Source organism: Poecile atricapillus, chromosome 2 (assembly GCF_030490865.1).
Source record: "Poecile atricapillus isolate bPoeAtr1 chromosome 2, bPoeAtr1.hap1, whole genome shotgun sequence".
Classification (NCBI taxonomy): Eukaryota; Metazoa; Chordata; class Aves; order Passeriformes; family Paridae; genus Poecile; species Poecile atricapillus.
Window position 1 is genome coordinate 111783297 of NC_081250.1, and position 15671 is coordinate 111798967.

General features: G+C 41.4%; 2 protein-coding genes across 5 annotated transcripts in view; one reads left to right on the forward strand and one right to left on the reverse strand.

The window, feature by feature from the left end:
- Positions 1–3334, forward strand: part of MAPRE2 (microtubule associated protein RP/EB family member 2) — a 99941-nt gene extending 96607 nt beyond the window's left edge. For all 4 annotated transcript variants that reach the window (XM_058830804.1, XM_058830802.1, XM_058830803.1 and 1 more), the window contains one exon: positions 1270–3334. In XM_058830804.1, coding sequence (XP_058686787.1) covers positions 1270–1341 — 72 coding nt within the window. In that variant the 3' untranslated portion in view covers positions 1342–3334. The remainder of the gene's footprint in view (positions 1–1269) is intronic.
- LOC131575389 (ethanolaminephosphotransferase 1-like) overlaps positions 1573–15671 on the reverse strand; it is a 59245-nt gene continuing 45146 nt past the window's right edge. The window contains exons 7-10 of the mRNA XM_058830801.1: positions 14188–14236; positions 11945–12125; positions 8810–8992; positions 1573–7697 (exon numbers count right to left, since the gene is read on the reverse strand). Coding sequence (XP_058686784.1) covers positions 7632–7697; positions 8810–8992; positions 11945–12125; positions 14188–14236 — 479 coding nt within the window. The 3' untranslated portion in view covers positions 1573–7631. The remainder of the gene's footprint in view (positions 7698–8809; positions 8993–11944; positions 12126–14187; positions 14237–15671) is intronic.

Consider the following 15671-nt stretch of genomic DNA (forward strand, 5'->3'; position numbering starts at 1 on the left):
TATTCTGCTTTTGCCCTTTAGATAAATATTTTATTGCCAGAAGGGAATTTGCTTGTTTCATGAGCTGCCCTGGACTATTGTGGGGAAACTAAAATAATGGCCTTCCTCTTCTTTTGATTTTTGCCTCAAATTTGAAAACTTAGCAGTAGCAATTTGTTGAAGTTTGTTGTTCAAGAAACTTGCTTCTAACAAAAGTTAGGGGGCCAGGTGGGTTCTGCAGAGTAGCCCACTGGGGATGCTGGAATTTGAATGGCAGCTCAGTGTCTTGGAAAAGTGTTTTCCTTTGGAGCTGCCTACGGCAGAGCAGTACTAATTCAGGGCAGAGCGTACACGAGAGGGATCTCTTCAGTGAACCGTGCTGTGGAAAGATGGAAAGCACTTGAGAGGAAAGCTGTAAATGCAGCTGTGCTTAATGGCAGTCCAGAAGGGATGCTCTAAAAGTCAGCCAGACTTTTTGAGCTCAGATAACATTGAGGTCAACTCAGGATACTAGGCCTGTTGCCTGTAATTTGAAAGTTGTTTGGAGCTGGTGTCACCTGCAGTGAGGATACAGCCTTTCCTTGTGTCAGGAATTCGTCTTCCAGTGGGAATGTATATTCACAGAGACAGCTTTGGATAATACTGTGCATAAAAACAATGGGAAGTATTTACTTAGTAATTAGTGCTTTTTCCAGTAGCTCTATAAGTCAGTGATTATGGGGCTTTCCCGCCCAGCCTGCCCAAGAAAATGTGTTTGCAAGTCTGTGGGAGTTAACATGGGTGTATTATTTTGGGAAAGTAATATGCTTGACCTCAAAAAGGAGGCTGTGTTGAATTTTTAAAGCAGGTGATAGTAAAAGTGTCTTGTCCATTTAGTGATCTAAACCTTGAGAGAAGAGTGTGTGAAAAGTACAGTAGACAGGTTCAGAAAACCTTGGACAAGCTGAAAATGGGAGGACATCAGGATGCTATGGTACAGCATCTATGGTTGGCAAATCACTGTCTAACTATTCAAAATGTTTGCTCACCAGAACAGATAACAGATAGTAATGTTGAAAGCTGACATTTTTTTCTAGGGAAATAACAGTACTGCATATGCCTCAATTAGAAGTAAAGTAAGTACATTTTATTATAATAATATGAGATGCTGCTTTCCTCAGGAAATAGCTCATTTTGTACTCCCTTGCATGAAAATTTTTAAGTTTTATGCTACAGTGAGCATCATGGGGCAAGATTACATGAAGAATGCTTTCTGCTGAAGAGTGTTTTGGGATCTTTTTCTTCCTGCAGGAGAGCCACACAGATGAGCATGAAGGTGAAGAGCAAGTCCATGAACAGCCCCAGCAGCAGGATGAGTACTGACTCATGCAGCATCTCTGACAATTTTCGTTTTGTGTGAGAACTTTCTTCTGGAGAATGGAACATGTGCGGCCTCAAACTTGAAATCAGTTCACTCCCAGTCTGCCATTAACATTTATGTACCATAGTGAGTGCCAGCCAACCACTGCATTCTGTACCAATACTTTGCCAAGATGCATTTGCAGACGTCTTCTTTCAGTGTATCTTCCCAAGAGGTGGTAGGGCTACATCACCTACTGTACATCACTGCAACGTCACCACTTGGCTGCTTGAGATTTGTTCTGCTCTTTAAAAATATATATATTTATTTTTTTTTCTTTTTCGTCTTAAATATGATACACTTGTAACTTGTTCTAACATATTTATATTGGCATTTTGTGTGGCAAGGAGTTCTGTACCACTAGCTGTGTCTCTCACTTTGTGGTGCTTTTACATTTTCTAGTACATCTGCCTTGGGGCATCAGTTTGGCCAAACAGTTGAAATAAAGGGATACAGTGGATGTCATACTCAAGCCATAACGATGAGGCTGTGTTGTGGAGGAAAACACTTGTGTTGCTCACATTTATTCCTTTCCTGTCTTCACAAATGGAAGGTGGAGCATCTGTTTCACTGGGAGATTAAGTCCCTGTGTTAGGAGGCTTGTTAGAAAGCTGCATGGTATGTTTTTTGGCTGATTTCTGGAGGAACACACATCCTCTTAAGCTTTTTGAAAACCCTCCCAGTTTCCTAACTAGTCAGTAGACATTTCCCAGCTTTTCTTCTTTTCTGATGAATCCAGTCCCAGCCTCCAGCTGCAGCTCTACCTCCGCAGAGCTCAGTGCTGAGGGAAGAGAGAAATCTCCTTGACACAAGTGTAGCTGCAGGACACAGTCTCTGCCATCATCCTTGGCTTCCCACCTCTCAGAAAGGGAGAAAGTAGGCCAGCCATCTCCTTCCACTTTCCTTCCCCCTTCCACTGCCCCAGCCATGCAATACAGAAGACAGAAATTTTGTCACTAGTGCAAAGTACAGGGGAAAACAGCAACAGCATTGGCCTCGAACCACACCTCAAACTCCCCGTAAGTGGATGGTCGACACTTCACAGGTTTAAGGCTGCTTCCAAAGCATGGAGAGGCAGTGAGGAGTCCTCCTGGAGACAGGGCACACATCAGAAGGGGAACATCTGACTGGGGGCACAGAGCTGTTTCTGTGCTTGGCTGACCTTCCTTCTTCGAGGCCAGTGTGGTGCAGAACCATGTGTGCACTGGAGATGTCTGCAGTGGGAGTGTTCCCTTCCAGTGTGGTCCCATGGCCCTGTTCTAAATGATGATATTTTATAAACAGAGGCATCTTGAAGTATAAAAAGCATTCCTTGTTCTTCTCCTACCATTGTGCTTTGTAGTCTCTCTGGTTATTTAATGCCTGGTATTCTTGGTCTCTCGCTTCATTTTCTGAATTCTGTTTTGTTGTGCTGATTTAGCAGGTACGTGGAAGTCCCATCCCAAATGGCATTCACTGAAAAACTCCACAGTCTATTGAACAGCATTTTATTTTAGGCATTCTTAGGTTCCTAAAGCATTAGGTCCCCAGCTTATGCTTCCATAGAAAGATTTCCAGTGAATCAGCCCCCAGGCACACACACATGCACATGCAGTTTTCCATTCCTAATCAATCTTCTGCAGCTAAGTGGCTCTTAGTTAAATGTGAGAACCCTGCTGTTGTGTCACACCACCGACAATATATAAAATGCTGTTGAGCACCAAAACAGGTATTACCAGTTTCTTGATCCTCCCCCTGCACAGCAGAAGAGTTTCTGGACCCTGCAGGCTGAAGTTTTCCTCTCCCGTTTCAATTGGTTACAAGTAAGGTCTGGTTTATAAAATCATGTTTTTTCCAAAATAATTATTTCCAAGAATCACCACAAATGGGGGAATTGTCATTTTTGTTGTATTTGTGTTTATTAGAACATATGTACTTATTACAATTGTCATTGTAATAAACAGTAGTTCTTCATAATACTGTTGAAGAGCAGTTACTAATTTTTTTCCAGACTCCTGAATGTCCTTTAACCTTTATGGGATCTCTGAATGGGGCAAGGAGTTTGGGATCAGGCCATAAACCTAATTTCATCAGCACGTCTCTGCCTACTGGAGTTCATCCTTCTGCCAATACTTGAGCAGGTGCATGGAGAGCGCTTCAAGGGAAAACATTTTTCTGAAGGTGCAAATGGTTGGGGTTGCTGAGCTCCCCAGACAGTTCAGAGCCAGGCTGTTGTCCCTCTCTTCTTTTCTCTCTATTGAAGCACATATGAAAAAAAAAAAAATTAAAAAGCTGAACTTCGCTTCCTGAAAATTCCTTGTATCCTGTTTCTGATCTGAGGACCATAGCCCTCTCACTGCTTGTATCAAGGGGGGAGTGACTGATGTAGGGAGCCAGGGCAGTGAAATTCTTTGGGGGCACCTGAATTGTGGCTGTGCTGAGGGGAGAGCAGTGTTCTGAAAGGGGAAAAAGTTGTCCTTCCCCCCCCCACCCCCTGTGAGTAACCCATTCTTCTGTTATGGTTTTAATATGCATTTGTAATTACCTTTACTAAATAGCACACCATAAAGCTTTGGTTATATATTAAATGTAAACTGAAAGGAATGTAAACATATGTATTGTTAATTATAAATAGATAAGTAATGGCATAATAGATACAAAGAAAAGTCTTATTCAGATGTATCAGTCATTTTACGTTATCCACAAACTGTCGCATGATAGAGTAGATTTTTGTCTGAATATGTGAATAACTTGACTTGCGTTTATCTTTTTACATATTTAATAAAAAAATATATGTTAAAATCTGTCTAGCTCTAGAGACTATTCGGAACATTCTAAAATAATAATTTTCTGGATTAAATACATATTTTTGATTCATCAGGGGCTGCATATGGGAGCAGGAAGAAAAAGGCAGCTGCTTTAAAAGCCCAGAAGTTCACTTATCCTATGTGTGTGGATAGCATCTGTTTCCCCAAGAGCTCAGCAACTGTATTCCCTTTTATAAATCAAAACAGAAAATGCATGTATGTATGTGCATGTAAACAGCACATTTTCCTTTATGGTAAATAAATAATTTCAGATTTTGGAGTGCTAACTCCCTTGGGTATCAGTCTGAAGCAAAACTGGCAGCAGCCAGGAGGCAAAGAGAGCACTACAGAAAGGTGCCAAAGCTCCCAGTGGGCTTCCTCGCAGTTGCCAGCTATTCAGGGATGAATCTTCAATGCAGTACCTAAAAGCCATCTAGATTTTAGATCAAAGTATGAGGTTTTGTGGGGCGGGAAGGGTGAAAATTTATTGTAGTTCTCACAGCTCTGGTCTTTTGTAGCTGCAGTAGTTGCTGCTCAAGTGCAGGAGTTCTGAGCCTTGGGTCAGGACCCTTCTGTGTTGAAGTGATGCTGTTGTGAGCCACCAGCCTGCACCCTGCTACTCCAGGTATCCCTGGGCCTCTGACAGGGGAGGGAGGGGAGGATGAAGCAGGGACCAGAGGAACCCATTTCCAACCCAGGCGTTCAAAGCTGGGAGAGCAGCTCTTGTCTAGTTGCTTTTCATAAGACCGGGAGGAAGGCATGTCCTTGGGTTACTGCAAATGCTCTAAAGCTTAAAAAAAAAGTGATATATTTTCCAGTTCAGATAGTTGACAACTTTCTGCCATAATGTTGTGACCAAAAAAATTTATTGTTAGGTCATCTACATACCTGACTTTGCAAAATAAATCTGTGACCATACAGCCCTATGAACAAAAGCATTTTTCTTCCTATTCATTGAACCAGTTGCCATCTATGATGGCTAATAATTCAATATATACACTGTGCAGTACATAATCTCTTTTTATACTTGTCTTTATACAGATTGTAGTGACAAATTGATTTAAAGAGGAAAAAGAAAGTTATTTGCAATGTGTTCCTATAGAAGGTGAAAAAACTGGCCAGAGATTAATGTCCTTTAAAAGTGATACTTGGTTTCCCTTTAGAAAGGTACAAGTGCAGGCAGGTTGTGGTAGTTCAAGTTTTAAAATTTCATTTAATGAATATTTCAAAATGCTCCATTCCAGTGCATCAAATTGCACTGCTTCTGTCACCCTTATTTCCAGCTGTTTCCTAAATAAGTGCAAGACAGATGGAAAAAGGAAGCCTGTCTACAGAGTTTCTCCAGTACGACCACATTCAATTTGGAGTTATTTTTGTTTATTGTATCCTAATTCTTTTCTCACCAGAATTTCCTCAATACTTATGATGGAAAGGTGAAATACAAACTACCTTTATAAAGCAGGTGAGACTTTTGTGGCAGTGTATCAGGTATTGGATGTAATATTTAACTTCATCCAACGCTGAGACTGCTGGGTGTGTGCAGCAATGTCAGACTCCTCACTCCCTTTGAAATGCAGTCAGAACTGCCTTTTTTGGCAAACCTCATCGAATAAAGAGCCTTCAGACTTACTCCAGGCGAGTTCTTGGGCAGTTAGGGAGACTGTCTTCTGTGGAGACCCCATGCTCCCTGGGCATCACACGGGGTAAGGACATTGCTGCCACACCATCGGGGAGAAAGGCTGGGAGACACCTCTTGTAGCTGGACCACAGAGGTTCCAAAGGGCATCCTCCCTTCCCTGCCCAGCTCTTGGCAAACCACACAGCATGACTTGTCCCCTCTGCCTAAATCACACCTGGAGCTGCTTGAACTGTGACTCATCTGATGTTCATTTGGGGGGTGGGACCCTCAATGTGCTTGTTTGGTAAGCGGAACATGGCTTCTGTCAAACCTGAAGGAACTTCCTGGTATTTCTGCTTTGTGACGAGGGGAAGCTGATGTTCTGGCTGGTCCCCTGGTGCCTGTGGTAAAGGCTGCCTGGGGAAATCAGCCCTGCTGGTGTTGTGGTAGGGCAATTGCTGTAACAGGCAGTACCACCTTAAGCTGAAGCTGCTCATACAACTTGCCAGTGCTCAGCTGAAAATATTAATAGGAGCTACTGACGTGAGGGTAAATTAACCTGGGGGGGAAAAATGATCAGGCTAGTAATAAACCCACAGAAACAGTCTAAGCACTGGAAAAGATGAACTTCAGACTCAGCTCAGCAGCTCAAAAACTGCACTTCCACATGGCTTCTGGCAAATGAGATGGTTAAATAGTTAATAAATGTGCCAGGCTGTCAATCACATCCCTCTGTGCTTACCTTGGGGAAGTGGACAGATTGTTTAATTAGTGCTTCAAGGCCACAAAGGCCCTCAGGCTAGGGCAACATATGAAAAGAGATGAAACTGAAATTCTTACTCCCTCCTCCAAGGCACACAGAAAACCCACATGTATTATAGATGAAGGGAGAAGTTTACATCTGCATGCAAACATGTAATGTTAAAAAAAAAAAAAAAAAAAAATCTTGTTTCTGTTTCTAAAACCACAAGAATTCGCTCCAAGCACACAGGTAAATAATGAGTTGTTTAGCATTTCGCACTGGTAAATGATGTTGGACTGAAACTAGTTTTGAAGAGAAATATGTGAGTCTTTGAAGGTCTGCTGGCCAAATTTATTTTCAGCTGTTTACCTTGTAGGCTATATTGTTTGTTGCTACTGAAATATAAACAATGTGCTTGTTACTGCCTAGAAAATAAATAGAAGGGCCAGCTGCTGCTGTATTAAGCCTGCATTTCTGACAGGTCAGCTAAGACTCAATGCTGAGAATGGGAAAAAAACAGTACATTCCAAAAACACTTTACTGTACCCATAACTTTCTGAGCTCATTCACTTGTCTTCACACATTCATATGAGGTGAGGAAAAGACTGAATAAGCTGCACAAGCCTTTCAGGAGGTTGTGTGGAAGAAATGAGTTGTGAGAAAATAAATATGGCAAATGAAGCAGGCACAAATGTCTGGGTGGGAAGGATGTACAGGGAGGGTTTGCATTGCTGGGGTCCTACTGGTGACTAGGCTGGGCAAAACCAGTGCTGGTTATGAATCACCAAAGATCTTGTGTAACCCAGCATGGATTTATCCAGGACTTTGGACACAGTGATGAGGAGGAGGAAGACAAAAGAGAGGTAAGTAACACAGCTCGGTAAAAAGAATAAGCATCAACAATAAGCTTGGTAAAGTTCTCTGCTGGACAGGCATCTTCCTCTGAGATGAAGCATCTGGCTGCATAGCTCATTGTCGCAGTGGTTCAGATATCTGTACTATTCTATTCTTTGGTTATTTTAATCAGACTCATTCCAACTATTTATCACATCAGAAGAGCTGCAAATCTCCATGTCAAGTGTTACAGTCTGATCTCGGTGCAGGTGTTCACTCTTGGATGCGTTTCTTCAGGGAAAAGATGTAAATGTTCAAGTGCTCACTCAGCTGCCTACCCTGAAGAGAAATTGCAGAGATTAGCAACCTGTTTTGTATGCGCTTCACAATTCACTGCCTCTCCTCTCCCAGTGAGTGGGGGGAGGACCCAGCCACAGCCCTCACATACTTGGGGATCTGTGAGTACACAGGGACCTGTAAGTATTCAAACAAGAGAACTGTTTTCCTTGCATTCCTCTTGCAACACACTGCTGGGAAGTGAAATGGCTACAGACCAGATTCACAGGTGACATAAGCTGTGATGGAGTTGGGCCCCCCAGTGAATTGTGAATTTTGACCAGGTATTTCCATTGTGATCTCCACCAACAGGCCCGTGTCGGATGCTCAGGTAGACTCTACTATGCCAGCAATGTCTGCTGACAAAAGGCTGCTTTCAAAGAAAAATCCTTACATCCCAGTGGTGTGGCTTAAATAAAAGAATGCTGACCAGCTCCCTCTGAAATGAGACCTTTGCCATGCAAGGTGTTTTATCTAAAAGCTAACGCCATTAAAGCAGTTGCTAAAGGATCGTTTGACAATTTAGAAAAGTGGACATCAACTAAGTAAAACTTAATTTAAGCAGTAGTTCAGATGACAGTGATAAGACAGACCTAGCAGACACAAAAATGTGTTGGCAAGATTGAATGAACTGGAAAACTATTCATGTCACCAGCTTGAGAGATGCTAGCAGAGGGCCAAGAAAAAATTGGGACATCTATTTTGCCTGCAGATTCAAAGCAAAGTTGACCTTATTTTATTATTTCTATTTATGTCACTTTGCATTTTACCTTCCTGTTTTTTCAGTCAAGTGACCTTAGGAAGAAGAAAGGCAAAAAAAGAGGGGCGGAAGCATTCATGCCACATGGGTCAACTGCTACATAAAACCACTCCATAAATATTATAATTCTAATGTGTTTAAAGCCAAAACCAGTTGGCTACACTGGAATAATTCAAGTAACTGAAGTTGCTGCACATGCAAAAAGCCATTGCCTGCAATAAACTGATTTCTTTTTCTTAACTTTAGACTAAATAAAAGAACACACAGGACTAAAAAAACACAACTCCAAAACATAAAGATCCAGACTCCCAGACAATGCCCCAACCAGAAACTGTTTCCAGAGCCCTCTGCTCACCACGCAAACCCCATAGTGCACATGGGCAGCCGTGACCAGGGCGGTGAACACGCCGAGAACCGCTTCTTCCATGCAGCCCAGCAGCCCGGAGATGGCCGCGTACACCACCAGTGCCAGCGGGAACAGGAACCAGTGGAACAGCTCCGGCTGGGTGCTGCTCATCTGGCAGACGATCACCTTGCACTGTTGGAGCAAAAGGGGCCAGGTGAGAAGTGCTGGGCCAGCCCCAAGGGTCTCAGGAAAAGTACTTCCATTTTCTCCGTGGGTTGCTTTGGGTGAGGGGGAAAGAGGGCTACAGTTCAAAATGGGGCTTGTTTCTGGTGAGCTGCTGCTACAGGTACACACCTCTCTGCCTCACTGGGTCTAGAGGACATTATTGCAATTTGAAATACACTATTCTCTGGAGACTATTATTTTTGTGTGTGATACACTTGATAAGCAGAAGCACGTCCTCGCAAAAGGGGAATTTGTTTGCCACCTTATGTTTTCACAGGGGATCATAAAGCTGCAATCCCAAATCAAATGTGCCACCACTTAATCACCGGGAGAGTCTGCTGGTATTTTAACCATGCAGCATGACAGAAATATCTTCTGGTTCATTGTATAGAAGGGAGGGAAGCCAATATATGACATTTTCACATTCTGGTTTTTCTTTTCTAGCACTCCTTTATGTACTAAAACACCAATTTCTTGGCTCCATCATGGCAGTGGGCTCCCTGGAGATGTAGCTGGGGGCCCAAAGAAAGGGATCCCACTCAGAATGGCAGAAAAAAGTAATATATGGTGCATGGTTTAACTGAAGGCAATTAGCTTAATTCTACTGAGTTCTGGAAACATAATGAGACAAATTGACTTGAAATTCAGTATTTTAAAAGCAATTAAGCACACTGAAGTGTTTTGTCTGGTTTAGGCTTCTTAAGAAATGTGTCTCATATATAACATGCCCGTTACAAAAAAGAAGAGGAATTTAGGCACATCTGAAATATTTTATTGATTTAAGTTTCACTCAGAACTGAAATGTGGTTAAAAATAGATTTTATGTATCCTGAAAACAGCAGAAGAATGAAAAACTCATTCCCTGTGCAGTGCCTGAAATCTTATGACAGCAGCAGTAGGAGTCTGACCATAGGAAAGAAATACTAGCTTTACTGCCTTTGCTGTGGAAGCTGAAGAATGCAAAAATAAACCATGAAAAAATAATTAGCTTTGAATAGTGGAAGAAGTAAGCCTTTGTACCTAATGTTAATATTTTCACTTACATTCTCAGTATTGATTATGATTTTTTTTAATAACAGTGGTTTTATGAGTCCTTTGGGAATCATTCTAGAGGGTATCAAATTGCTAAAGCAATCTATAAGCTATAATTTTTCTGACTACATAACTGAACCTGACCATAGGTTGGATTTCACATTGTTTTAAACCATTATTATATTTATATATTTGGGAGACCAAATACATGGTCAAAGGCATGAGAAGTTCCAGGTCGGGCAGGTAGAGAACCATGGTCTGCAAGTCTGTGGTCTGCAGAACAGGTAATGGAAACCCAATGGTTCAGGCTATCGTGGAGAAGAAAAGTATTGCCATGACAAGCCTTGCTGGAAGAAATGTGTCTAAGGGACCAGAAGAAGTGAAAGGAAATGCAGGCTTGATTTTCATTTTAGAATGTTACAAATTCCAACTAACACCTATACATTTTTAATGCTTGCTTTTGAAATGTTAAAATTTTCAGCTAACATGCATACATTTTTAATTTTAATAATACATGAGCCTCCAACACTGCAATGTATTTTTTGGGAAAAGAAAAAACAAAGCTTGAAGAATATGTGTTGTACTCGGTGTCTGATAAACTGCAGCCTGTAAAGAAACTTCTGGTTTGCCTTATTATTTTTCTTCTGCAAGCATCCTGCCACAACCACTCTTGATTGGTTAAGATGTATGTGCAGAATGTGCCATCTGCCAAACTCTGAAAGCATTTTCCATACTGGCATGCAGCAATTGTATTTCTCATTTTGGAATCTTCCCTATTCTCTTAAGAAAAAGAGATAGATTAGGTAATGAATAATGAGTACAATAAAACTTACACATCTGAAAAGCAACTCGTTTTTGTGAGATTAAGTCCTTAAGATGGAACTGTTTGATTTGTGACCCTCAGAAATGCACATTTATAGGATACATCTAGCAAACATCACAATTATAACTTTTTCTCCATTCCTGAATTCAGATTTCTAAAGGGGCTATGCTTTCTCTTTTAAAACCTCTCGTTTTTGAAGATCTGTCTCACAGAGCAAGGCACCTCTAGGCCTTTCACTTTTTAAACTGGATGTAGCATTGCTCAGTGGCAAGATTTTAGATGGTGTTGGAGACTATTTTCCTAGGTTGACACTAGTCACTATCCTCTAGGGAATTTTTGCTTAAATGCAAGAACAGCTTTCTGCTTGGCTGCTCTCCTGGGTTCCCCTAGAGAAGAAAGCCCTGGGTTACCTGCAGGGCTCAGCACCACTGTCTAGCTGGCCGTGCTAGAACTGCACAGAGGTTTATGTTGTCTCCTGGGAATCAAAGGGAGGAAACTGGTCACCATGATGTGGCACACAGCAATCTGTGAGCAGAGAGCCACCACGAGGCCTCTACAGCTCTTCACATCTTTCCCTAAAACACGCTGTCAGTGGTATGGCCTTTTTCTAAATGCTGAAGGGAAAATGTAGGGTCAGCTGAACTGCAGGGTACTGGAATGTATGTACCACATTAAGGGACACACGAGCAAGGGAAAGCTACAAGCCCTCCACTCTTGCTAGTAAATCTGTGCCAGTGTTGACCTTTCTTTTACTTTGACAAGTCCCCAGTTCTGCCTGTATGTTGGGGAGTATCTGTTACATTTCTGGAAGTAAGGCATCCCTAGGGTTTTCATAAACCCTCAGAAAACAAACCAGAGCCCTCATAAAAGTGTTACACTGTGGCAGAGGAGGTATTTCAGTACTGTAAGAGTCTAGACACAGAGTTTGTGGTGTGCTTTTATGAGACAGAGGTAGAAGATCTGTGTGACTGCTGATTTTAGCTACATTTCCTGCTCACTTCTGCTCATTCACAGAAAAATAGAAAGCTATCTCTAAATAATACCATCACCTCAAATATACTCACAATAACATTGGAGAAAGCAACTCCAACCATCCATAAAAAGAGTCTGGGTTGCTTTGCTAATATGTTGCTTGGAGATAAAACCACCCAGACTGTAAGAAGAATGAACAGCAATAGAGGTGACACGAGAGGTAGCAGTCCTTCATAGAGAGAATCATTCTTCAGTGTTTTCTTTAAATGTGCTCTGAAAATAAATACAATAATGTTGTAGATAAAGTAAATTTATCCATTCTATTTCTACACAGTAACTTCAAACTCTAGAACAAACTCAGCCCCAAGAATTCATCTTGCAACCAGTGCAAATGTGCTAGATACCAGACATTTTCCAAGAAATTGTATTATACCCAAATAACATTTATTTCTGGGGTTATATTATACTGATTTATTCACATAATTCCTGATCAGCTTCACTTGCTCACCACTGTCTGGCAATGGACCAGTAAACTCACACAAAGTGAGCTGCAGTACTCTCAAGTATGCAGACATGCTGTGAATTCAAAATACACGGCTTTAGAGGATGAAGCTTCTAACATGAGACACAAAATTATTTCAATCAACACACCCCACATTTTGAGAAGCAGCAGTTAAGCACATGGCTGGCAGATATTGCTGTTGTTTAGGTATGGAGGTGATGCTGCTTGACGATCCTGTACATAAGGATTTAGGTGCTTAAGCCCAAGTACAGCCTAAAGGGGAAGCTTTTTGGCTAATTAGAGTACAGGAAAATTAATGATGCATTGTGTTTTCTCGGGTATTTTAAGCTGGTTTTTAAAGGCAGTAAATGATTGCATTTTCTGTCAGCTAGGGAAATGGTAACTCTAAGTTCACTACCACTAAACCATCCCTTCATCCAGCTAGTTCAGAAGAGTGATTCTGTGTTTGAAATGTACTGGGAAATGTCCTGTTTAAAATCTTTGAACATATGTATTTATAGAAGCAGCTAGACAAAAATCCAAGAAATATCTTTCTCATGCCAAAAAGGAATAATCTACTCCTAAAATAACAACTGAGAACAGGCATCAGGATGAAGAAAGAGAGGAGATGATTGGAAAACTCAAATCCTTCATCACCAAAGAGCGTGTGTGTGCATCATTCCAGCAAACCTGACTGGTCGTTTAAAATTGTTGTGCTCTTCTCTTCAGAGGAACGATAAACCCAGGGGAAGGCTTGAGAGGAACTATGTCAAGTGATGACTTGAAAAGGAAAACACTAAACAAAAGTCCCAACAGGAAAGGAAGGAAACCAAACCCTCAATGTTCATTGGGGTGAAGGCTGCTCCTGCCAGGGGCTGACATGCACAAGGTGCTTCCCTCCTCCTCTCAGTCATGCCCCAAACAGATTTCCTCGCATGGCTGGTTCCCAGCCCCCTGCCCCACAGCCCAGCCTTTCTGCAGGTCCTCAGCCTTTCCTGCCCCACATCTCCCAACTCTCCCACACTTCCTGCCCCAAACCCGGGGCTGTGCATGCTCTCGGTAACTACACTGAGTACCACCACACAAAAAGGGCTGTGTAGGAGAGATGACATATTGTCCATTGTCTTACAGTCTCTCCAAAATTTAAATGTTAATATTGGTTTCCACTAATTCCTGAAGACAGACAGTGACAGTCCCTCCTCCAGGACACTTAGGACCTGAGAGACCTGAAGTGACAGATGAGTGAAATGAACTAGCAAATAGTAGTGGAAGGCAGGCAGCATTAATAAAAATAGGCCACTGGAGTATAAACTAACCGTGTATAAAATTCCTGGGTGCAGCAAGCCAGTTCTTAGATGTAATCACAGCTTGCCACCTGCCTAGCTTACATCTGATAGCAATTATCTGCAGACTTCATACAGAGGAGAGTTATACAGAAGGACCAGGAAGACAATTAAGCACTTCACAGAGTGCATGATGGTCAGCTATGGAATTCCACCCAGCACAGGCAGAAGTTACAAATCACGTTTGATTGCAAACAAAATGCAGTGTTTTTTACTACAGGGCCTTTATCAGTTTACTGTGCAGGACTACTGTGAGACTGCCTGGAGAACAGCAAGTTAAAGGAAAAGGAGAGAGTTGTAAACATGAAAAAGAAACCAGTCAGATTCTGAAAACTCACCAGAAAATCCTTTTACTACATGATCAGGACAGCATCTGGATGAAAGAAGCTAGGCTACTTCAAGCATTACATTTATTTGTAAATGAGAAAACCATTAAATATACAGAATTAGATAGGAGGTGATAGAACTTATTTAATGTTAATTAACTTACCTGTGAATGTTGTATAATGTTTGTGGAAATGATAGAAACAAACTGAAGCCTGGAAGAGAAAAACATTAATACGTAATTCAACACTGATGACCTCAGAGTTTTCTCATATGACAACAGACTCAGTGGGCTTTCTAAAAATGATTTAGTATTCCTGTACTCATTACAGGATATGAACTGAGTTTGGGGCCTTAGGCAATAACAAAACTGTCCTCTTTTTTTATCAGAACCTAGCTGCTATAAATAGTTTCTGATACAGAATTTCCTGTGTAATGAGTGACAAGACCAGAATTTTTTATAAAAATTCTGATGTAGCTAATAGATAGGATCAGTTATTTTTCATACAGGCTTCTCTGCTGGACCCAGAACAGCCCTACTTTTCATGAGCTGCTGTTATCTAGAAAAGTCCAAGTCTAACACCAAAAGCCTTCCAGTGGAATATAGAAAGATAATGAACTTCAACCTAGGCTGTTCACATTACTGGGGAAATAAGTTTATAGTTCAAAATATTAAGGGTCTACTAATGATCCATTTTGATAATACAATAGCTTGAATGAATTAATTTTCATGACATATCCATCATTTGAACGGGTGGGGTTTTTTTACTTCTTTTGTAACACAGCTGTGATGTTTCTGGAGCTCAGCTTTAACCCACAAAGCACAAGAGTTAGCACCTTTGCTAACTCTGTTTCTGTGTACTGCTGCTGGTATTATCAGCACAGCTGCCAGCGGCCCCTGAGCTGCCTGCAGACCCAGCTGTACCCCCTCCAACACCCATGTCCAAAACAGGCTGGTCCACCCAAGAGCCAAAGAAGACCTTCGGCAACAAGTTGAAGTTTGAGATTGAAACAACAAAAAAAAAAACAACCAAAAAAACCCCAAAACAACAAAAAAACAACCATATGAGTCAGCCCTAACTAGGTGAAAATATACATCACTTTTTTTAATCTACGTCATTCCCTGTAGAGCTCTTTGCTTTGTACTTTCCCCCCTCAGTTTCTGTGTATTGAGGGCTTTTCCCTGGTCAGTTTACTGCTTGGAGATTGCTCTGGGTAGCATATTTCTGCACGGCTTTTTTATTATAGGGCATGAGAATTGGGTATGTTGCACTAAATTAATACATAATTCCTATTTTATTGTGGGCAAGAAAAGCTCTCTGATGTGTTAGCCTTTCTGGTTTTGACCTAAAACATTTCATTTAAGAAGCACTCTGCTGCCCGTACAGAAAAGTAGAAAACTTTAATCTCATTATTAGCAACATGGGGGAGGAAAATGAGTAAAGAGATGATTTCAGATGACTTTTTACTGGGGCTAACATGACAGAGCAGTGTCTTGAGAAATGTCAGTGTTTACCCTTCAGTCCTTATCAAGGACATACCCAAGTGTTTATTTTGTGTCCTGGTCACAGTGGCAACTCAAGAGAAGGAAAACTAAACATGAAAGAATAGTTGAGATCAGGATTGTTGGAAAAGAGAAGTAAAAGGGGA